Source organism: Rhagoletis zephyria, unplaced genomic scaffold, assembly GCF_001687245.7.
Source record: "Rhagoletis zephyria isolate East Lansing unplaced genomic scaffold, Rhagoletis_zephyria_1.1 Rzeph_scaffold_02997, whole genome shotgun sequence".
Classification (NCBI taxonomy): Eukaryota; Metazoa; Arthropoda; class Insecta; order Diptera; family Tephritidae; genus Rhagoletis; species Rhagoletis zephyria.
This window is the reverse complement of record NW_016160081.1, coordinates 20986-47053: the sequence shown is the minus strand read 5'-3', so window position 1 is coordinate 47053 and position 26068 is coordinate 20986. Positions and strand designations below refer to the sequence as shown.

Sequence of the window (26068 nt, the reverse complement as noted above, 5' to 3'; positions counted from 1 at the left end):
CGTATGTATGTATGTAGCTATGTACATATGTATAAGAAAAGGTGCGAGTAATAGGAAAAGTTTTGAAGGCAAAGAAAACAGAGAAGGACATGATTTCGCAATTGCGGCTAAGTTATATGTATGTGTGTCAGTTCATAATCAATTAATTTATGTATTGACGTTTCTTTCATAAATGTTCAGGAGCAGAACTAAAGGCATAGCCTGAAATTATCTAAGCATTCAGTAATTGCTTTGAATTTACAAAGCAGGCGAACATTGGAAGGACTGAGTACTCGAGGTATACAAGATATATTTTTTTCTTGTAAACAGTAAGCAGCTTCACCGTCTTATTACATCGACAAAATTCTCATGCGCCGCGGCGTGACGTTATTTGTTAAGAGTCCAAGGATGATTTTCAGCAACCTGCACAAATCACAAAATCTGTTAATTACATACCAACAGCATACAAGTAATTAAGAATAATTCTCTAAAAGCTTGTTCAAATACATATATGTAGAAGCAAAATGAAGTAAATACATAATCCTTTCGCGCTAATAAAATTTTAAATCTAGCTGAACAGCACTGACGCTAAGCAAGAACACGCGATTAATTAAAATTCCCAAGGCATGTGCATGCGAGGTAAGCAACTAAATAAATGGATGCTTAAACAACGAAAAAGCAAAAAAAAAAAACAATGATAGCTGTATGCAAGTTCGAAGCCAAGCAGCGTTGGAATGAAGGCAGCATTCCAGCGACCCACATTAATAAAGCTCCTCATTAAAATTATTAGCCCTTATGGAGTAGGTATGCACGTACATTAGCGTGGACCGAAAATCCGCTTTTTTAGAATTTTGACTGGTAATAGCAAAAATATGGTTCATTATGCTCTAAAAACAATCTGTGTGAAAGATGACAATTTTTGGTCAATATCTTAGGCTCGCCCAAGTTCATCAAAGTTCCAGTGCCAAAAAAAAAAATTTCTTAGCTTACTTCGATTCTCCACAAAAAAGGTCCATATCAAAAATTATGTAGGACTAATACTTTCGAAGATAATTGCAATTTGAGTAAAAAAAAAATGTATTCATTAATCTGTTTATTAATTTTTATTTTTTGAGCACATTGAATTTTGATGGACTTGGGTGAGCCTAAGATATTGACCAAAAATTGTCATCTTTCACACAGATTGTTTTTGGAGCATAATGAGCATATTTTAGCTATTACGAATCAAAATTCTAAAAAAGCGGATTTTCGGCTCACGCTAACGTACATATGTATGTGCATTGGAGTGACTCACGATAAAAGTTCCAGCCTGTCCAGCGAATCATAAAAAAAGTGTATGACGTAAACTCGCAACTATGAGTAACTTGTCTCAATTGGATGGATGGCATTCGTTAATATTTTCTTGCTGACGTTTCGAGCAAACTTTAAATATAGGGCAGAAAAAAAGAATATTAAAAGGCAACGCAATTTCTTAACCACTTGAAGCTTGCATTTTATTGCGCTAAAATATAATAGGTTATAAAGCTGCATACCTGAAATTGTTCTAAAAATACAAAAAAATAAAAATTATTGTAAAATTTTTTTTATAACATTTAAAATTTTGTCGTGCAATTTTTTTCATTTTTGGGGGAATGCTTTAAATATTTTCACTAATTTGTTTTTTGTGTAATGTTCATTAACAGGAACAGAATAATCGATTTTCTTCTTCTTCTTTTGCACTAAGAAATTTTATGTAAACAATCAAAAAGCGTGCTCGAGGAAAAGCCTCTTCCAGATTCCATCAGCTTTCATTAACAACATAATAATCAAATCGGTTCATAATTGTAGGCTGTAGACCCTTATGAAATCTAATTTTTGCATCACTGGGTAATGCCCAAGAATTGCATTTTTCGTCATTAAAATTTTACTGGGACACCTTTGTAATAGATGAAGACAGTAAACTTAACGATATCTTTACTAAACAATTTCCAAAAAACCGGTTAAGTTATTTGAAATAAAAATATTTTTAATGCAATTTTTTGCAACATTTGTATGTATTTTTTTTGAACCTCAGCCATATCTTCTTGAGAACATCTTTGCTTAACACGCAGTTTTTCATGAGCTGGCCACTTTTAGAAGAATATATTTCTCGTAATTCAGTTCTTTATAAAGTGAAACTTATTTTTCCAGGTTTATTTTTTCTGGATATTTTCTACCGCCACTCATATTGTTAAAAATTAATGTATTCACTAAAGTATTTGACCCGTTTTTTCCAAGCCGTTTCAACCGATTGTTTTTTAATATTTTTACACGTTTTTAAAATATTGCTTTTTTGAATACCTAGGGTGTTTTCACCTAGTTTATTTATCTACCAGAATTTAAAAATTATAAATATTTATTTTGTTGAAAACGGAACTACATAGAACATTTTTATTAATTTTATACCTAAATACTGGAAATTTTCCACTATAGAAAATTAATTAAAAAATAAAAGGAAAAACTAAAGAAAATTGTTCACTGTTTTGTTTTTTTTTTTTTTTTTTTGTAGAAGTGAATCGACTACATGTTTTCTTCATTCTCGTCTAAGCAGAGGCTCAGGAAAAGGACAGAAAGCATCGGCGTGAGCTGATGTGAGTGGGCATATAAAGAGTACTCATTTTTTCTGTTTCACTTGAAATCCAAAATACTCGAACTTATATTTTATTATTATTTAAAATAAAGCTATACCTTTTTGCTGGCAGTTATACTTCTAAAGATAAATCATTAGAAAATCTCTTCAGATAATATGCTCTTTAAAATACATTTATGCAAGTTTTATGTACAGTATATAATAAATAAATAAACTTTTTAAAGCTTCATAAATTTGCACTTTATTTACATAAATTTAGCAAAGAACTCAAACATTTTTAACCGACTTTAAAAAAAATGGGGGGGGAATATTTTTTTTATGTATGTATGTGAACCGATTTCAATAAGTCTTTTTTTTATCGGAAAGATGGTACCTCAAGTGTCGTCTCGTAATTTGGTTTAGATCCGATCATTGGATCATGAAAAAATTAACGGTACTCCTTAGTTGGTATATGAAAATTGATGTCGGTTGTGTTTTTTGCTTAAAAATTGCTTCTTTAATAATAAGTTCTATAAACAAGAGATGCGCTCAACTATCAAAAGTAATAAAAAATCTTAAAAAAGAAAAAGTTAACTGTACTTGTGTTTTTATTATGTAGCTCATTTTGGTGGAACAAATTGGAAGTTGGCAAATTATATCTTGATATATTACTTGTTAAGTACATATCAGTGGTAAACTCTTTTAGGCTGTAAGGTACAAAAAACAACAGTAAGTGAGTATGCGTTGCATAATTGTAGGCAGTTAAACTTTTAAGAGCCTTCAAGAAAAACGAAAAATGCATATAAAATAACGCAAAAGAAATGGAAAAGAAATTTTCTTCAGAAGAGGAAGAGGAAGAGGAAGATGAAGAAGAAGTGAAAGAGGAAGAAGAACTCTCTTTTCTGTGTTGCCGGAAAAGAGGGGACGGAAGTATTTTAGCGCAGAACTTCTCTCTCTTTTATTTCTACAGAAAAAAAAAATATTTCTTGTGATTTTTCTTGAGAGCTGATTTAAGCGATAGAGTTTGTATTTTAGGTAGAGCTGGAAAACTATCGATGGCTCTATAGATAGTATAGATGGTCACCGATAGTTTTCACTTATGCATACATTACTGTAAGAATAAAAGCCGGCGGTACCTAGTTTATCTTTTGATGTTCTAAAGGACATTTATCAAAGCATGGCAAATAAATTCAATTAAATTGAAGTTAAAAATCGTTGATAAACTTTTGTTCCGTAACAGAAATATAGACATATTTTGGCAATTTTGATCTCATTTTCAATAAAAGTTGTTATGTTATTTCATGTTCGTAGGCTAGTCTGATCTTTTGAGTATGCGTGCGAATAAAACCACTTTATTGCACTTTTTAAACGACGTTTCGCTGATGCTTTTTTAGCATTATCAGGAGTAGTGTTTATTTTATATGTTACAACAAATATACAAAAAAAAAACACACACATTAAGTTTTAATCGAAAAACGAATATGTATGTATATATATATAACAACAAACTAAATTAAATGACAAACCAACTCACATTGTTTATGTTTAATTTTTGGACTTTTTAATCAAAACTATCGATAGTACTATAGATAGTATCAACATTTCTGATAATATCGATACTATCGATGGTTGTGACTATCGACTATTGACACTATCGATGGCCACTACTATCGATAGTTTTCCAGCTCTAATTTGAGGTCATTGGCATTAGACGGGGTTTGAACCCCAAAATCCACTCTTTGTGTGCGCTAAAGTATCTCATCATTTTACAGTGTGCAAATTTTTCTCTAAGTTTAGTGGCGTAATAAGGACAATTTCTCAAAAATTAAAAAAAGGAAAAATAAAACTTTTATAAAAATCTTAAAATATAAAATTTAGGGAATTCAAAAGTCGTTTTGAGCGTCGTATTATCTTAAAGTCTTATGGCCTTATTCATAAAAATTAAAATAGGTTTAAAAAGCTTTACAAATTGACGCTTTCAAAACATTTTTCAATCTTTAAGCCTTTTTTAAATATAATGTTTCTTTATTATGAGTACGAGCAAGGCCGTGTTTAGGGGGATGTAGGTGTTCTGACTATAAATTTATGCATTCGCTTAAATTGTAAATGGATAAGCCCTTCTAGAAGGCATGCACGGAAGCACTTTTTTCAGCCCTTCTTGGGTAGGCCTCCTAGAATGGCTTCACTTAGAAAGTTGAAAATTGCATAAAAAGGTGCTAACCGTTACTTTACGTTGAAAAATTTTTAGATTTAAAGACATTACGACGCTTAACACGTCGTGTGAAGCTCCTAATGGGATAAGAACTGGCTGAGTCAATCAAATTTTCATAAAACTCTCAGTACAAAATTAATAAAAAGGCAGGAAAAACTGAATAGAGGAATTTTCAGAAAAAATTTTAAGCAAATATTTTTCTTTTAAATTTTTCCTTGTACTCAGACCATTCATTCCTTGGTCAAAAAGTTATGCTATACAATTTTTGTAGGGAAGCAAATTTTTTAGGTGTATTTTCAAGCAGCGGACCAGCCCACAAATAATGTTGAATTGAGCAGAAATATTTGACAGAGTTATAAAATGAATCAAGTTTTTAAATTCGCTTAGTCATTTAGTTAATTTTTGTTTGTATGGAACGTGAGACAGTGTAATGTGCATATGCCAGCATGTACATACGTGTGTATTATAAGGGTATATTAGCTTGGGTACAATAAACGTGTGGATGAAGGTTTGAAGGCTCCAACAGCAGTCGTTGCGATTTGAAATATGCTTGTATGCGGAGCGTGTGTAAAACATAAAGATGTAATCAAATTAATTAGCCAAAAATTATAACATTTGAGTACATGCGTTTATATGTATGTATGTTACATATCTAGGACAATGATATAATTTAATTTAGAGGAAAAGGGTATCTCATATACTGCTACCTTTCGAGGAGTGAGTTTGCAATTGAAATTAACGACAGCGTAGCACAATGGCACTCAGGGGTATTAATTTTGACGACCCCATATGTAGCAGCAACTAAGTGCAAGTATTTTACACAGCCGCGCTGCTATGCTAACGCCTTAGAAGTCAGTTTTTATAAAGTAAGTAAGTAAGCTGTTCACTCTAGATGTTCGTCGCTGAACATACATACATACATGCTCTCACAACCTCTTTAACAGCATTTACCGTTGCCTTTCACCAAACTCATTCCACGCTTCTTTTAAGCCAAGTACACTGGCATTTGAAAATTTTATTAGGTTTACGTGTTACACTTTCATTATAAATTTTCGCAATTTTTATTATCACCAACAACATGGCTAATAAAAAGATAAAAATCGTTTCAACAGCTACATACATACACTCGAAGATTTTCTCCGTCATTCGCATATGTTTTTACATTACGTTTCTCGCTCATTTTCATGAGCCACATCAAGTTTATGGCTTATGTTTTTGGCTTAGCTGATTCTGTATGTATGTATGTCTGCATATTTGTAGCTGGTTTTGCATATCATAAACCTTTTAATACTAATTGTGAGAATCTGCAGAAAACAAGGTCCTTAATGCTGTTGCACTTTTAATGGCGTAAAATATTTAATTGGATTGCTTTGGGCACGCTTAAGTATAGCCATTTTGATAAGAGGTGGAGAAGCAAATAAAATCGTGTGTTTATTATTCAAAGTGCTCAAAGGAGCTTATGAAAGAATGAAGAATACACGGAGTTGCTTTTGATTATATGTATGTACAACAAACAACTCTCATGCAAAGCCGGGAAAATATCCGTAAACGGTTAGGCTGTTAATAGGTCGCATCGCTAACGGGGGACACTAACAGAAGTCCCGGAGATCCCTGCATTGATTTTAGCAGAAACAGCAGATACGAGGATGAAACTGAAGCTTTGTAAACTTGCTCTGGGAGGGCCCGGCGATTTGAGAAAGACGTCGGAAATTATTGCAATCACTTTCAAACTAAAAAGGACATTTTCAGTCCTTATGCACCAAAACATTTTATATGATTAAATTCTACAGAATTTCCTCTTTAATTTAATACCCATACTTCTTCTCTGAACACATGTCAATAAAATGTTTAAATCATTTTTGAATTACTGACGTCAAAGTGAAAAACTAAAACAAAATTTTACAATATTTGGCCCACGGTTTCGCGAATATATTGATTTTTGTGTGTAAAATTTACTATCGCACGATGTTATATGNCGAGCAAGACATTTATAAAAAATATTAAATAAAATAATAAATATATACTGGTCAAGAAAATTAGTTTCTATTATTGCCATTAGTGCAAATTACAAATCCCGAAAGTCCTGGGATTATTTGCCAAGGATCCCGAGATTTTCGGGACCTAAGCAAACCGACGGCTGCGAAAGAAATCGCTTTGCGGACTCCCTTTTATGACACGACTTCAGAAGTGCACCTTCTTGCGTTTTTCTTCTCTCATGCACTTTCTTGCCTGGTACTCACGTCAACCTACTTTTTTAGGTTTAACTAATGATTTCTTTTAAATTTCAAAGTCCTTAAAAAAAACTTGTTGTCAGAAAGAAAAACTAAAAACGTATTTATTTATTTATTTATTTAGTCTACAGAAAAATGTTTTCTTACAGGTTATATTATTTCTGGCTTCTGGTTTCTCGAATATATTAATTCTGTTTGTGTAAAATTGACTGTTGCGCGGTGTTTTCCATCAATTTCCTATCAGCAAATAATTTAATACCGTACCGCAGTGTTGAATTTCTGGTTTACTAGATAGATATGTATTATCGTACATATGTATGTATGTACATATTTTCAAAGTTCAAAATTAGCTTTTGATTATTTTTAGATTCATATATACACAAGTATAAATCCATTATCTGCACTGCCATTCCAATTGCATTTGGATCATTGCTATTATTTGTTTATCTTTTTATTGCAATAATTATAATTTTATTTACTTGATTTTCGTATCAGTGCTGATAATAAAATTAAATTAAATTGCATAATAATATTAATAATAAAGACTGTTTATTATGCTGCATATTTTTATTTATTTTTTGCCAGCCTACACATTAATTGACTTTGCCACCTGCGTCGCGCGAGGCTGATAAAACAAACGATTTTATTTACCTGCACACCAATGCATACATATATACATATGCAAAAACACATGACATGCAAAAACAGTTATTGGTTGCACTTTTTAAGGCCGCAACGACCGCCCAAGTTGGGCGCACGCACGCACGGGTCGGCACGTGCGTCTGTTGGTATATGAATTAAGCGCCGACGAACCGTAATCCTATTTAAATACATGTATGTAGATACACAAAAAAATACATACCTACATAATTCTTATATTTTCAGATTGATCTCGTTGCAAAAATGCAATTAATTGCATTATAATAAAAATTAAGTGCAATGCGCTAGGGGCAAATTTTTACGTGTGCAATAACTACTGCACACGTATTGGTGTTTTTCTTTTAATCTGTTCATCATGAATGCTGATAATTTTCATTTTCTGTATTTTTTACTACCAACAGAGTGATTGCAGCGAAACTTGCAGTGAATCGCATTCAGATTAATGAATAGTGTGTGTGTGTGTGTGTATGTAAGTACCCTGCAGTAAATCGCGCTAGTTCAGGACTAGCGCAGAACTAGCTCTTTAAGAGGCGGTACTGGTTCTCGATCTATCCCAACGCAATGCTTTCAACTGTCTCTTTTTATATGCCGATGCCTACGAAGTGGAAATTGGCCCCCTCTAGTTCTAAACTGGTACCATTTTGAACAGTTCTAGGACAGTACGTTTTTCCATGAGAAAAAATTTTAAAACTCGATTATTAGATTATTTTTCTATTCTAAACTGGCTCCATTTTAGACAGATCTGCGACAGCAAGTTTTTTATTAAAAAAAATTCTGATTATTCAATTTTTTGATATTTTTTCGTATTTTTCTGTTCTTTTACAGATTGCATTCTATTAAATTATTATTTATTTATTTTTTTTATTATTTTTATTTTTATATTATTTGATCACTTTTCTCTTAAATTTTTAAGCGGCACTCAACAATTTAAATTTCTTAAATCTGACAATCACAACTGCCTCCACCGCGATTTGAACTCGTGACCAACGATATTAGAGTAGGAGGGGGTCTTCCCGCTGAGCTATTTTCGTATTGTACGAGAAGTGAGAATTTTTGCATTTACTTCTCAACANCAATCACAACTGCCTCCACCGTGATTTGAACTCGTGACCAACGATATTAGAGTAGGAGGGGGTCTTCCCGCTGAGCTATTTTCGTATTGTACGAGAAGTGAGAATTTTTGCATTTACTTCTCAACAGAGCGCAACTAACACACCAAAAGACAACTGTCCCTCTCTGCAGCCGTGTTGCACTAGTTCAGAGATCGTTCTGTCTCCAAATTTTACTGCAGGGTATGTATGAGTAAATAACTACATATATACACCTACACGAAAATCCAGTTATCGACACATAAATATGCAATTATTATAATAACTATGAGTGTAATTCAATCAGTTTTATCACTGAAATGTTGCACGCGTCAACGGGATTATGGCGGCTACCGCAATAATCTGTGACATTAAATTGCATGAAATATCAGGGAATCTATAGATTTAGGTGTTTGTGTTGGGGGATTTCTAACTACATTTATAAGTAATAAAACCCTCGATAGATTTGGAAAAGATAACTCATATATTTCTGAAAAAGCAAATTTGGAACGTCGTGCAAGGATTGATATGTTCTATGTAGAAAATTATTCTTCAGAAAATTTTACTACGGTTGTTCTTGGACAAAATCTGTATGTCACCAACGTAAAAGTCTCTAAAAATTAAAATAAAAAATCTATGCCAAGATAGCCATATAAATGAATTTTTAGAAGTTTGTGCACTATTCGAGAAAGTTTAAGACATTTCCAAAAACATTTATTAAAATTTAAAATTTTTCATTCAGTTTTAAGAAATTTTAGTTTTATAGCCCTTTCAATGTCAGTTCCAAGTCGCTTAAAATTTCCGTTTGGAGTTACAAAACTGCATACCCAAAAATTTTCAAAAAATTTTTATTAAAAAGTTTGAAATTTTTTAAATTTGTTGAATTTTCGGGAATTGGCGATTGTATTTTTACGAAAAGCTGTTTTTCATGGCAAAAATACACTCGGAAGTTTGCCATTACCTGCCGAGGGGCGACCGCTGTTAAGAAAAAACCTTTTCTTTATCAATTTTTTGCGATGTTGCTTTTACCAGGGTTTGAACCCAGGCCCTGTGGAGTGAAAGCGCGCACTGCTTACAACTACACTACAGCGACTGCTCATTAGACAATCATTAATTTATCCCACAAGGACTGATGTCCAGTTTTTCACAAATAACTGTATATGACCAGTTTTTAAATAACTTGAAATTGTTCTCCAGTTTTTAAGTTCCCGAAACTTTATTCGCAGTTTTTAAAAATGTTAAAATGTGATTTTTCGAACTATCTTTCTATGCATACAAATTGCACAGGCGTTGGCTTCAGTCATATCCATGTGGCTCTCTACATCATCCTGGACCTACTGAATGATCTGTGTCATAACAAAAATGACAGCATTCGGTTAATTCGAATTGTTGGCTACTCGATCAAAGTGGCGTCTATTTTTAGAGGGAAGCTGTCCTTAAACAACCAACTCACCCATGTACTTAAGTCTTAAGTAAAATACTAGATCTCTCTCACGTCGTCATGCTTTTGGAAATCTTTCTGAACTAAATCCTAAATAATTGCAGAACTTCCTCATAAACCAATAAACAAAGCAACATAACTGTACCTAAATCTTTGTATGACAGTTTTAAATAAAAAATTAGTAAGCTCATAATTGAAAAATTTACGAAAATCAGTCTTGAACGTCTACTTAAACCTAAATTCCCACATCGATTCTCACATACCTAATTATTTTACAACAAATTCTTATTGGGTCTTACGCAGATTCCAATTACGACATTTAAGCAACAAAATCAATAATTCACTACCGTTTTATGGAAGATACTAATTTTTTTTCTGGTAATAAAAAAAACCGGAAATTTCATGTGAGCTATGGAAATGCGAATGGCATTGACAAAATGAGCTGGCGCTAAGTTGTTAAATGGCCAAGCGCTTCATCAACAGATAGACGGACACATATCTACGCATAGCCGGTAGCAGCAGCGACAGCACTCAATTGTTCTGGCGCGAGTTGCTGCAAAAAAAAAATATCTATAATAAACGCCATAACAAAGCTAATCCTGCAGGCACACAGTGTCCATGGAGTGTGGGGAAAGCAAAAAATAAATTGTCGCAGCGCGTACCTTATTTGTACTTCATTCATTTTTTGCCAGGATTTCTGTTGCCGTACGCACTTTTATTGTTTTTTTTTTATGAATAAGAATATTTGTTGAACAACACACAGCTGAGTCCCAACGCAATCGCAGGCGAGCGTTGTTAACTCCGGTAGGATATAAACTTCATGGCAATACCGCTACACATTCATATAAGCCAGTGTGTATATGTGTATGATGCTCTGCACTTTGCCTGCGTCCCAATACCCTAATAAATTATGACAAATATGAAGCGTTTGTATTTACCACCTCAGCGGTATACAGCGTAGCATCCTTCGCACTCACATCTGATGAATAATGCGCCTCTGCTGCACTGCTATGCGACTCTATTTTACTGTACTGTCTATCCGGCCGCTCCTTGCGCAGCCTTCTGTTTGTCCATTTGCACAGTTGGCTTTCATAATCGCATAAGTCACCCTGGCGTTAGTTGCTCAAATATTGCCTTTCTCTCTACAATTGTTCCCGTACCTTTTTCGTTTCGCAATTTTCCGCCTTTCAGTTTGCCTTTTAATGGGTCTCAAATGTACGTGGAGTATTTGGAAAGTATTTTTTTTTTATATTCAATATCTACTAATATTCTAATACATATATTTAAGCGCATACTATTAATGTCTACAAACACTGCTACCTCGCCTGAAAATATTCTTCTCTTTTGAGCTATTAAAAAGCAGCGGTACATTTTTGGGGGGTGGCAGATTAACACCTCCCATCCTTCAATTGGGTCGCTAAGAAGGCGTATTATTGAAAATATTAAATGGCCATTTGTTTTATATTGATGATGCGTATCATGAAGTGAATATTGTTATTCTATTTTGACTGGGAATGGGGAAGGAATAATGTTTATAGAGTGAGTGAATATGCCAAGTTGTGAATAGTTGATAGTAAATCCGCACTAAAGAGGGTTCGGAGAATTCGGCTTTTTTTGGCAGAACATATCTATGGCTATACACGTATATGAATTAAAAAACGCGATTTTTGATGTAGAATACGTCTTACGTTTCGATATCGAGGCTCTGCTCAAATGATGTAGTTGTAATTTTTAGAGCTTCACGAAAATGCTTACTGCAGGAGAACTAATGAAGGGATTTCAAAGAAATGTACGCCGTTTCAAAGATAAAATTCAAAACCTATCAACAGATTAGAAAAAGTAATTTTGCTCAAAATAATACAAAAAGCGCGTTAAAGTACAAGTCTTTCTCTTTGAAATGGCGTTGAGTTTGCTCAAATATCTTTTTGCTTCGCTGAGATATTACAATTTTAAATTTACGGATTTTCCAATTGCGGATAGTATACATGGCCGCTATGTTACATGATTTTTAAGATATAGAAAAATGAGAAATTTGAGAAAAATTACTCTGGCTTGCATACACAACTTCAAAAATGGGCAAAAACGGCATTTTTGCACTTATAGGTTAGAATATCTCAAAATCCTGATGTGATAGAGCAATTCTGCGGGCAGATTTGAATTCAGCGCACCGAAGCCGTTCGGGAAAGTATAGTCTGGTTTCTGGGTAAGGAGATCGGTCTTACTCTGTCGGCCTGTGTTATTATCACATTTCAACTATTTAAAGCAGTTTCCATTTAATTTACAAATCAGATTTCTGCTTTTGTGCCATTTTCGGAAAACATTGGTAGTTTGCATCCATCTCAAGAAAAGTGCAGCAGAAAGTCATCGACTGATGGAGAGAATGCTTCATCAAACTGTGCTCACTGGTTCCGATCTTCCAAAAGAGATGATTTTGATACGACCGACAAAGAGCGAGAAGGAAGGCCTGCAGTGTTCGTAGACACCGAATTGAAGGCAATTTTGAACGAAGACCCGTACCGATACCAATAAGGACATTTCAATGCGATTGAAAGCCGTCAGCACCGCACGGACTCAAACTAAGATATGTCGAACGTCGTTTTAGCAAATGCTCCTTGATGAATAATGGATTCATTACGACAATCCAAAGCTCCAAAGGCGTGTGTTGAGCACAGCGAACGCGGATAATAGGGTAATATTCTGCATTTGGTGATACCAGATGGGAATCATGTACCATGAGCTTCTGAAAAGTGGCCAAACGATCGACTGGAGTCTCTACAGACAAAAATTAATGCGGTTTAAGAGAGCAATTGCGAAAAACCGGCAGAAATGAGTTACCGATTTTCTACCATGACAATGCTCGGCCGCATATCGCACAAGTGGTCAAAACTTATCTCTATGAACCGGATGGAAAGTCCTAACCCACCTGCTTTATCACCACCAGACTACCATTTGTTCCGGTCAATGCACTTCAGGTGAAAGTATGAAAAAATGGCTTGATACAGAAACGTGGGAAAACATTCATGGCGAATGATGGGATGCAGGACTGCCAGTATTAGAGGGGGACTTATCCATCTACACTGATGGTTCAAAGAGTGAAAAAGGAACCGGAGCCGCTGCCTGCTCGAACGACCAACTGATCAACAGGTCTTCTCGTCTACCCAACGACTACAGTGTGAAGTGAATGAGTCAGCTGATGAGAACGCTAGATTCGGTTCAGAGACGACAATAGAAGAAGCAGATAGCTCCGTACTATCACCGTTTAGTAATTACGCTAGGAAAATTGATGAATACACCGCGACCGCGACGAATGACTTGTGGAGCAAACGGGAAGACTGTGAGTCCACAAGATTATTATGGCCGCGGCTTAGTAGGAAAAAGACGAGGAACATACTGCAACTGAATAGATCTGCAGTAAGAGGTATGTACTTACAGGCGTCATCACAGGACAGACGAAGCGCCTCAAGCACTTGGGTTCACGCTTCTTCAACAGTATGGGCGAGACAGCGGAGGGGGAACTGTTGGGTATCCTCGGCTTTATTAGGGATAGGAATTGATTCAAAAGAATAATGACTTGACTGTCACTCGCTTAAAGAGGCACTCCGAGTGAAAGAATGGAATATTCCATACACGCGCTCCTAACCTAACCTTCGTCGCAAGCGATGGGCAATACTTTTACCATAATACATTGTATAAATTTTGCACAATACAGTTTCAAAATCGGCACAATTTCCTTTAAAACGTACTTGAGTACCATATTTATACTCTTAACCAAAGGTGAGCAGGTTAGAGCGAATTGATTTTGATTTTAATCTTGGCTTCAATAGTGAATATGAAACGCACTCACTGTACCCTTTCTTTGAAAGTTACCGCTGCAGGATTTTTTCTAAATTTTTAAAAATTTTTATTAGTCCCAGTGGAAATTGGCCACTAAAAATATAACTTCTCCAGTTTTTAGTGCTACTCTAAAACAGTACATTTTAGGGCTCCGTTTATAAAACAAAGTTTGGAATGGTTTTGGTTTTGAAAATGTGGTCTATGTATCGACTTTTTCTTGACTAAAGTGACAAGGAACATACATCATGATAAAAACATTACAAGGTAAATTAATTTTCGTCGAATTGACGAGTTGAGACAACGGTTTTACCTTGTAATATTTTTGTCATGGGTTTTATTTACCTCGTTATGATTTTATCATGACTTACATATCTTCAAAAATATTTAATTTATTTTGTTATTATTATTTTTTCTTTAACACAAATATTTTTATATGGTATTTTTTAAATCACAGGTTAAGGATGAACAAAAATAAGTATCTACATACATACAGAACTTTTGTATCGCCATTATCCGACACTAAGTTCAAATACATATGAGTGCCTTTCCCTATTTCAAGTCTTTGCTTTTATGCTGACTTTTCAACATCATGAAAGTATTAACGAAACAACAAAAACAACNCAAATCTCCATGTAAATAAACAGCCAAATAAATACATAAATAAATTTATATTCAGACACTTATGTATGTATACATACATACATGATTGCACTAGTATCGGAGGTATACCTACACCCAATGCGGCCACACACCTTTTTTCTGACACTTTCCAAAAAAATATATATACATATATATTATTTCTACCAAAATTTTGCAAATCAACCGCGTCAGCTGTGCTATAACAAATGTGACAACAACAAGGCCAGCCAGCATCCGTGTATTTGTCTCCAATATTTTGTGACGTCGCATACTCACGGTTTGGCCAGAATTTATTTTTTGACTAAACACATCTCGGCTTCAACTTTATTTCGCCAATATGCGGCTTTTTAATAAACAAGGGGAAAAAATAAATGTAAATGCGAAAAAGACAAGAATTTACCAAAATATCCAGCTACGGAAGGGATTAACAACAACAAGAACCAGAAAGATGATAGCTTTTGCTTCTAATTTCGAGTATGTATGTGTGTATGTACATATGTATATAGTTACATACATTAGGGTGGTGCTTAAACTAAAATGAACGATTTTGTTTTCAGTTTTATCAGATCAGATGTCAAGATCAGTTTGGGTATTCAATGAAAAAAAATATTTTTCGATTTTCTTATCGAATTTGTTATCGATATTTGTATCGAATTTGTTATCGATATTTGTATCAGTTTTGTTATAGATTTTTTATGGATATTGTTATCGATTTTGTTATCGATGGAGCATAAAGATAGAAATACAAAAAAAAAGGAAAACAGAATAATATAAATTTAATTAGAACGAATAGGGTAGGTAGAAAGAAAGCAAAAAATATAACCTTAAGCAAAAGCAGATCAAACTAGATATGTAACGTAAGTTTCACTTTTGCAGAATGGCATCTCTTTTTTGTCATTTAATAATTACACAAAATCGATAATACTAAAGTCGAGGATATCACATATAAATTTTGGTCCTAAATGGTGTCGGTCTTCATAGGGTAATCTGAACTTTTCTCCCTGTGTGACCTTACGCGACTTCAAACGGAACCAAAATTTATATGTGATATCTTCGACTATGGTAGTATTGATTTTGCATATTAGATGAAAAAAATTAGTTTTAAATTTTTGCGTCTCCATAGAGGAATCTGAACTTTGCCAACGTGCGACACGCCTTAACCGTCTGCACTTGGGACCAAAATTTATATTTGTTATCTGTAATTGTGGTATTACCGATTGAGGCTGTGAGATTGAAAAAATTTGCTCATCTGATTTTTTAAGCACCGCCCTAAAGTACATATGCACAGATGCGTGTATTTGCAAAAATATGTTTTTTCGTATGTGCGTGTGCACTTACATTATTACATTCTTATTTACGTTTCTCTCTACATTTCCCATTTTATCGCCACAGTTTACTTTTATTTTCGCATTTTTCATTTGCCAGTTGGTGTGCTAGCCAGTCACTCAGCCACCCAGCCACCCAGCCGGCCGAAAATCGTCGGTTGTGAGGGCAACGCAGACATTTAAAAACGCACATACATATGTAGATGCAGAAGCTTCTCGCATAAGAAAGCAAAATGAAAAAAATCAAAAGTGCACAACAACAATAGGGCGAACAGGAAAAGACAGCCGGTATGCCAAGCGATGAAGTAAAATCTGCTGCCACATTATTATACAGAAATACACATGTTCTTACATACATATACGTATCTAAACTATTGTAGTACCTAATCCCCCCATTTTTCGCATGTATGTAAATGTGTATGTATTTCTACTTGTGTTTGAGAAGGCTCCATTCGGCAGACATTTTTGCTGCACGCTGTAGCCGGCTTTTAGGGGTAGCTCTGAGTTTTTGCTCACACAGTCACCTCGTTTGTTTGCAAAGTTTCCAGCTTGTAGCTTTTCCTCGCCTTACTCGTTCATTCGTCTGTCAGTCAGCCAGTCAGTCAGTCCTTATTCTTAATGCCATTTTTCCTAGAATAAATCCGTAAGCGGTGCATGTTGTGCCACCATTTACATGCACTTATGTACATATGTACATATTTACATCATCATTGTTGCTATTATTTGCTTGCTGGCGGGCTGGCTGGCGTTGTCATTGTTTATGCGCATGTTGCTTGTCATGTCGTACAAGATACTAAGACACCATCACATAAACGTTTATCAAATTGTTTAAATATAAATACATATATGTACTGCAAATGCGTATGTTTGTTGAGCGTGAAAGTGGAGCTAGCCTAGTTGGAAAAATGGGGCGAAAAGAAATGTTGGATACCGCTTCTTAAGAAAATTTTATGTTTTAAGATATTTACAAATATCTGGCGAGACATTTTTTAGGCTGACATAAAATGACACTTTTATTGGCTATATTTGCTTCTAGCGACAGTATAAGGGACCTATTTCGGATTAATATTAAAGTAAATGTAAAGTAATGATGTGTACTTAGTATAACATATTTAATCAGAACAGTTTTTCTCCCAGGAACCGAAAATAACAATTCGTTTTTCGATGTTATAAGAGTCCGGGGCAAAATATTGCCGTAGAAGAAAATTGTCAATGTTCCTTAGATCCCAGGACCTCTTGGACAACAATCCTTTTTATTTTTTCGAATTTCTTAGGGGGGTAATCACTAACTTAGACTTTCTTACTTGTTTTTTTAGATAAGCGGTTTGTTTATTATTAGGAAAGGACTTTTAGTTCGGCCTTAAAAATATTGCGCCAAGTTTAAGTGTTATTACTGGACCAAAAAATAAATAAAAGTCAGAGTTTACCGATCAATACCCTTTGTTTTTAAACCCTAAAGGCAAAATTTTACCTGAAAGAAGGTACCTCGTCGCTTCCTAGACGGATGAAATACAAACACTCTATAGGGTAACTCGGTAAAACATTTCATTCTGACGGCTTCAAGACAAGAAAATGAAACAGGAGCTGGCTGGTGTCAGAACGTGAACTTCAGATGTTTTACTACTTTGTAGTACAAAGAATATAAGGGGTATTCTCTGAGTCTTGCAAAGCCCTTGCACGGTGCACGGTTTGCACGGTTTGCAAAGCAGTCCCATACGAAAACCGGTTTTAACCGTGCAATCCGTGCAATCTGTGCACCATGCAAGGGCTTTGCAAGACTCAGAGAATACCCCTATAGTGTTTCAGTCTTGGAGGTCTTAGCTATACTTGAATTGGCAAACTGAATAATTGGCGTAATGACTGATTTTCACCATGTGATATTTTGACGCCAAAATTTGTTGACATATTTTGACAAAACTTTATAACCGATAATATTATGTGCCAAAAACAGACACATCGCCGATTTATCAGCACACATACACGACTAAAGACCTATCCTGAACAAAATCCATTAATATAGTGCCTCTTAATCTTAGTTGACACTGCGTTTTCACTAATTTGACGACAAATGCCATTGAATTTGACATAACGAAAATAGGCCTTAAGTTGGCGCGGATATCAAATAAGGCAACTCCCCCTTATTGTTCGCAAAGTCCACTTTGAGCATCCCTGCCGAAAAACTCTTTGAATCCAACTCTAGTCAACACCTCAATCCATCATTTCTGTCAATGAACCTACGAGTTTTCTATCGCAGCATTCTGGGAGTTCAGTAATACGGCATTCGAATAATGAGTCTTTCTGTTCGCTGATCTAACATTGAGCTGAACATTTTGACGGTGGCTCAGGGAGTATATTGGCATAGGACTTCGCCTCATCTGCAGTCTTTCTTTCAATTCTTCGCTGCTGAAAGCATTAATGACCAATAAATATTAATGAACTATCAACAATCGGTGCAATCAAATGACAATTTCAAAATTTACAAAAGGATGCATAGATCCTCGAGGCATACCAAAAAGCTTAAGCGCACAAGCGTATGTCAATGAATGGATCTAAAGTTGAATAAACGAGGAAGCTTGAAGGCATTTCCGTTTAAAAAATTATGCCGCAATTGAGGCGATGCACTGTGTACTCAAATAATGATGATGCTCAATGCAAAAGCAAAAAAGAAAGGCAGCCGCAGCAGCAGCAACAACAAAAGACGATAGATAATAATGGAATTAATAACAATAACAACGATGTGGTGTAGAGCGAGGTGACAATTACTGTTACTAATGACCAACACCTGCCAACAACAGCGAAATTGTGTTACCGCAATTGTTGTTGCAGCACACGACTTGCATTGACTCCATGAATGCGCTGACGAGCTGTGGCTGATGCGATGACTTTGCGTTCGACTTTTATTAGTCAAAAATTTTCAACGCTTTGCTGTTAAATGAAATCCATATACATAAAATAAATAACAGCAAGTAAATATCCACAAACAAAAACAAAAACAAAAAAAACAAATGGACTAAGAGTAACTAGCAACACTTTTTGGTCCAACTGTTGCGTTGTCCCCTCACCTGCTACAGCCTGTGTTACTTTGTCCAACTCATTAAAAACGCAGCACAGACTTGCTGCTATTGAAAACAACTTAAACATGCGCGAGCATTGTAACTAAAACAACAACAACAACATTATCATCATCAGCAGCAGCAAAAAACGGGAGCAGCTTGAAAATTATGCAGATCATCATCGCTCATTTGTTTGCTTTGCCGCTAGCAAGATCAACAAAACCAGTGAAAGAAACCATAACAACAACTGCGACTGTGCCACTGGCATCCTCTACACTGGGGCGAATGAATGCGTGTCTGAAATCGACAGTCAGCAGCAATTGTCAGTTGTCAGCGCATTCTTGCTGCCGTTTGTCATTTCGTGTGCATCATCTACTTTGAGTAGTTGTTGCAGTTAATGCTTTTTAACTGGATGCACTTATGCACGATCCACTCATCAATTCATTCACTCATTCACAACTCATTTGCTCGCATTTCACTTCGTTTGCATTCCATGCATTGACAGGCATATGAAAAATTAATTTACTCCTGCAGTTCAGCGTAATGACAAAAGCAAAAATCAACAACCAGAAATTTTACTGTGAAAATAAGAGGTCGAACAACACTTGTTAATGAACTGAACTGAAGTGAGTGTATTCTAGCAGCGGCCAACGCAATCACGGTGTGGGTGCGATTTTGACACTTTGCTTCATGGTTACTTCATTAATTTGTTGTTATAATTTTATTAGGCACTCTTATTTAGTTAAATCTGTGGATTAATTGTTGGTTTGTGAATATTTTTGGAAAGTATTAAGCGATGTTTTTTCTTACAGTATCTAGTATTTTAAGCTAAAAAATAGGCCGATTTTTTTAGATATTTTCAGGTTTCTAAAAATCAAGCTCACTATTTTATATTTTCTAAAAAACTTAAACCTTTCAGACAAGTTATTTGTTTAAAGTTTGTAAAGTGGGTACAGGTAACAGTTTCAAGGATATAACATATAAGATCGCCGTTAATTTCTTCATGATCCAATGATCGGATCTAGCATGGAAATTAGCATGGGACCACCTGTTGGATACCACCTTTTCTTTGAAAAATTATAAAAAAGGATTATAGAAATCGGTTAACGTGGTCCCAAGTAACATACACAAAGCAAAAAAGTCCGACGAATTGACAACCCTCTCCTTTTTTTGAAGTCGGTTAAAAAATTACAGAAATTAGCCAGGGACCGAGAACCAAAGGTATGATCGAAACTCAATGTCGTTCTCGTAGTTTTGTTTCCAAGAGCAATAATTTCGGGGAAATTTCTAAGAGAACAAAATGAGAACAAAAATCACCGGAACGTTTTGGTAAAGAGCAAAACGGAAACAAATTGTCTAAAGGCCCGTTTACATCCAACTTTGGCGTTGGTGTTGGCGTTGGCGTCGCCTCGAATGCTGACTATGAATACATGTATTTATATGAAAGTCTCCACATAAGCAAAGTTGGGCAACGCCAATAAGTAATTTTTTAAGCAGATAAAGTTAGAAGAATGGCATTCGAAGATGTTATCGAGTTTTTATAAGTCCTTAACATACCATTTCCAAAAAAATAAATATTGCAAAATTTCAAGGATAAACTTTTAAAAGGATATTTTCAATACTTACCAGTTCTTATGTTCCAAACAATTGAATCTTTTTAAATTCTACAGAACTTTGTCTTTAATTTGGTACCTATACTTTTACTCTAAGCACTTTTCACTGAATTTTTAAAATCATTTTCGCATTCTGACGTCAGAGTGAAAAAATAAAAACGCAATTTTACTATATTTGGCCCCTGGTTGCGCGAATATATTGATTTTTTTTGCGTGTAAAATTTACTATTGCGCGGTGTTATATGCACTGAGCCAAAAGTACAATGGTTTTTTCTACCAAGTTATGGTTTGATTTTTTCGTGGTCAATAAGCCGATTGTAAGAAATGTGATTCAAGTTGAACATTTGAGAAAAATTCATATGTATGGCGTATAGCTTAACGAGCAGAGGTACTTGCTGTTATTTGTTGGCTTCCAGCAGTACGAATGCTGTACGCGCGATACATAAATTTTATTTTTTTCTGTTTTTGATTTTTCCTAATTACGAAAAAGCCTCTGTGAAGTGCAGAACCAAATCCATCCACGACACATTTATAAAGCAGCTGTAGCTTAGTGTGTAGAGATGCTTGCTTTTATTTGCTAATCCAACCAGCGGCAACATGTTGAAATGACAATATAAATTTCGGTTTGGTATCTCCATGTATGAAAAAGCATCTATGAAGTGCAGAACATGAACGTATTCAAACGAAAAATCGCCAACCAAAAGTTTGGTTAATGTAAACAAAATTGTGGTTAATATTACCAAATCATTGTTGAAAATATCAACCAAGGCATTGTTAATATTAAGCAAGAATCACGTTGATTTCTTTTCAAGTTTGAATTTGTTAATATTAACCAATTTTTGGTTGATTTTTCTCTCAGTGTGTACAATGAGCTAGACATTTATAAAAAAATACTAATTATTAAATAAAAAAAGAAACATAGCCAACACTGGTCAAGAAAGGGAGTTCCTATTATTCCTATTAGTGCAGATTACATCTTCTGGGATTATTTGCCAAGAATCCCGGGATTTTCGCAACCTATAAAAGTTTGCCATTGCCTGCCGAGGGTCGACCGCTGTTAAGAAAAAACATTTTTTCTATATTTTTTTTGCGATGTTGCTTTGACCAGTGCTTGAACCAGGCCCTGCGAAGTGAAAGCACACACTGCTTACCACTACACAGCGGCTTTATACTTTTTGGAAAAACGTTTAAGCATTTCATCAGCGTGTTGCTAACATGCCTGACAAAAAAACATGCCCGAACATATTTTGAGTTGTCCTAATAATTGCATATGCAAATAAGGTCAGACACGAACTTTTCGCGCACAGAAAATGAGAAATGATCTGGAAATTTAAATTATCCAGCTTTCTTCTCGCTTAGAAATAACAATCATGGTTCTCACTGAAACGATTTTCATCACGGCAAGCAGATGCCTCCTCTCATTCTTTGCTGAAAGTTCTCAAACATTTGTTCTCGATTTTTTCTCTACGAGAACGTATCCAGACTTTTGTTCTTATTTGATTCTTCTTGAAAATGTTCTCGATACTTTCGTTCTTATTTTTACTCTTCCGTTCTTGTCTTATCTATTTGTGGCCTCAGTAGCATGGTTGTTCTACGAGTTCTCTACTCTAGCCAATACCTGTTATTTCTAATCCCTAATTTGCAGGTTGCCATGGATATCTCAATTTTACTTCTGCTTACACATTTGGGGAGATTAGTACCTTTCCAGGCTGGCTCAGCGACCCTGCAATTTACTTCAATATCTCTATATCCTGTGCAACCTTCGATTTTAACATTACCACGGCCGTTCATTGATTTGATGGCCGTCGGGCTGTTCGAGTAGATATTAATCATAGTCTTCGTTACGGCATGCCTCCTGATAAGCATTGCAGTGATCCGGAATTCGGACGAATAGGTTCAGTCGTTAGAGAAAGCTCCGTAGCAAAACCTATTGTCTAGCTTCGAGTCCATCCGTGTAAAAATTCATCTCCCCCTCTTCTCCATGGTCTTGGTGTATGCCTTGCCATTCCCTTCTTGATGGGATGCTCGTCTTAAAGAGCCTATCGAAGGTTTGTTTGGAGGCGGAGTAGTCAATATAACGGTCATAACTACCCGGAGTGTGAAGTATGGAAGCGTGGCCGGAACGCTGATCATTCCATAGCACCATACGTTTTAGTTTGTACGCGCAAGCGGCGGCCACGTATTTTGCTACAAGATTAACGGCAGGATAGCACTTCTAGCGCTTTGTTTGGGGTGGTCCTTAAAGCACGCGAGATGCATAAAAACGCTATTCTTTGGACCTTACTCAGTAGATTTAGATAACTTGCCTTTTGAGTTGATGGCCACCATCTAGGATTCCATATAGTAGTATTGGCCTGATCACAGAAGTGTACAGCCGGTAGGTAATACGAGGTGTCAACCCCCATTTTATTTCGATCTTTCCTCTATCTTAGGTGTCCACGTAAGTTTCCTGTTTAATATGAGTCGTAAATACTTAAAATTCTCTTTTAAAGGCATTCTCACATCTTTAAAAATTAGACTGTAAGAAGCCTTTCCTTATTAAGAGAACTTCTTCGGTTTTGTCCGAGTTTTTTCTTTCGAGTCCCCTACCCTCGGTCCAATTGTTAAGCGTTTTCATGTTAGAAGGCAGAATATCCATCGATGTATTAGGATTTATTGGCAATTTCCAGGTCGTAGGCTGATAGCCTCTCTCTAGGACCAGCAACAAGGAGCTTTCTGCCAAAATCCAGAGCAAATGGGACAGAACCGCTCCCAGGTTGTGGCTCTACACACCTGTCTGCTTATTGTGGTGTTGCCGAGTCCAGCAGTTATCTTTCTGTTGACGAGTATATTCTCAATCAGTGCCGCAACGTTATGGTCAATTCCAACTTATGTTTATTTATATATTTTTAGTAATTTATTTATTCAATATATTATTTAGTTTGTAACAGAAACCACATATATATAAGTTTCAGAGTTTGCGAAAATTTCTCAACAATTTATCAAACTTCGAAAATTGATCATAAAAATTTCAAACTCTTTTATCAGAATTTCTACAAAGCTTATTTAATTTTATTCTGATAAAGCGCAAGTTTTGAGTATCCAAATTGATGCTAATTTTTGAGAATGTTTTTTTCGTTGAGGGTGATTTTTCATGCGTTTGTCATACATTTTTTTTGTTTGTGTACACAGTACATACATACTCAAAATACGTATTCTCTATCCTGGCATATTTCTAAACAGGGATGTCACCTAATTTTTAATGTAACATATTTAGTTATTTCATTAGATTAAAAAAAAGTTTATATTTTTTCCAAAATTTTCTCTTTACAGAATTCTCGGCATAACCGTCATATACTATTGCATAGCCATTTTCGAAGGAAGCTTTTAAGTTTTATTTGCCCTTCAAACACATGTTTTAGAAAAAAAAACTGTGTTTAAAGTGCTGATAAATTTTAAAATTAACTTGAAACAGCGGTCCTTAGTATGGAAGGATGTTTTGGTTTATGTATATTTAAAGGCCTATACATATAAAGGCATATGTACATACATATTCATGTATATCGAAATATTAAATAATAATTATTTGTAAATTAAAGCCGTCTAAATAACTATTATTTAAAATCTAAACCTTAATTTTTTATTTAATTTTTGAAAACTTGAAATCCCCCCCGAGTCACCCGGTTCTATACCATCTATAGATTATCATATTTTTTATTATTACATATTTTTACTCACTTGTATTCGACAGCCTTTCACGCCACGCTATTGGATTCGCCACCAATCCCTGCAATCCCGGCCAGTACAAATGCGTTCGTTCCACAATGTGGCCAGCATGCGTTTTTAGCGGAGCGCCTTGACTTTGTGACAAGTACTGGGCCATTCCAGCAGCGGCGGCGGCAATGGAGAAACGCGGTATGCCACCTGAAAGAGATGGGAGAGAGCGCTTTGTTTGTTATTGATCATCAAAAGTTTTAGACGTAAAGAGTCTGAAAAACTGAGAAACAAAACATTACATATTTACATAAATTAGCAACATCGAAATCTACTATATATTTGTGAAATTATGTATGTATGTATGTGCCAGGTTGCAGCCTAAACAGAATCGAACAAAATTTTGAGAGAGTATTGCCATGACACCTGGGCCTATAATAGGGTGAAATAAATTGGGATTCGACAAGGGGGCGTGGCACCTCCCGTAGGCGTGAAATTTTTAATCAGGCATAACTTCGGAACTATAAGTCGCATGAACTTGAAATTTGGTATGCAGGCATATATGTATATGTGGAACGCGTTTAGAGTAAAGTGCACACAAATGACTTTGTAAAAGGGGGATAAATATGTACCGGAAAAGTGCAGCTATACGAAAACAGCTAAGCGAATAGGCAACTAAACGGAATGTACCGTAGTAGATTAATTTTCATTTAAAAATTCTAGCGTTGAAACAAGATTTTTATTACGAAAAATAATGACAAATATATAGTAGATGATGCACGATAAAGCTAAAAGTATGGTTCATAAGGATGCCTTATTTTTAACAGAAAAAAAAATAGTTTGTCTCCTTTAATTTATGCTGAACTGAATATTTGTACTACTGTTTCAAATTTTCATTTGTTTACGCCGAACGACGTCGGGTGCTCTGCTAGTTTCCTATACAACGGTATTTTCAAATCGAGCGAATTTCGCAGAATATAATGCCACATTATTGATTGTCTTAAACTTTAGGGGTTTCAGAAACCGTGTTAAGCATCGAACAGTGTATGATTTTGGCAATCTAGTAGGATTTAATTAAGTTTTAGCCGTAGTTGTTTTTCCTAAATTGTATTTGACCTTAGAACGTATAAGTCTTTGAAAAATACTATACGTTTTTATGGGTTTTCAAAAGCGTCTCTTGGTTATGGTGAAAGCCGAATAGAATGTGTCTGCGAATGGGAGCAAACGAGTCGCCTGTGAAAGTATTTTATTCGGTGAAAACATATGACGACGGAGGAGGGAGGTACCCTATGGAGAAACCTGGTAGAGGGAGGAAGAAGAAATGACTGCCTCGGTTCATGAACTATTGCGGGTAAATCTATTAAAAAGCTTTGAAACCGCTTTTTTCATAAAAACAAATAACGGTTTTTAAGAATCTATTCGAAGTAACTAGTAAAGAAAAAGCCCACTCACTTTTTAATTGAAACAAAAGGACAAATTTGCGCATCTAGGTACAAAGTTGTAAAATTATTTTAATTGGCAGTCTGTCTGATTAATTTAATTGAGTAAAAAAAAGCAATATTTAACTCAATTAAGGTAAAACACAAAAGTCAACATTTGACTAGCCAGTAAATTTTGTTGTTTATAATCAAATTAAAGGCGAGGCAAATGCAGAAACGGGTTATAAAATGTGTACATATGTGTGTGTGCACAAATTCGCATATTTATTTTTAA

The 26068-nt window shown here is 35.2% G+C and overlaps 1 protein-coding gene across 1 annotated transcript in view; it reads right to left on the bottom strand.

Annotated features, from left to right (window-relative positions):
* HGTX (HGTX homeodomain transcription factor) overlaps window positions 1-26068 on the bottom strand; it is a 54029-nt gene that overhangs the window by 20017 nt on the left and 7944 nt on the right. The window contains exon 2 of the mRNA XM_017622968.1: window positions 24380-24565. Coding sequence (XP_017478457.1) covers window positions 24380-24565 — 186 coding nt within the window. The remainder of the gene's footprint in view (window positions 1-24379; window positions 24566-26068) is intronic.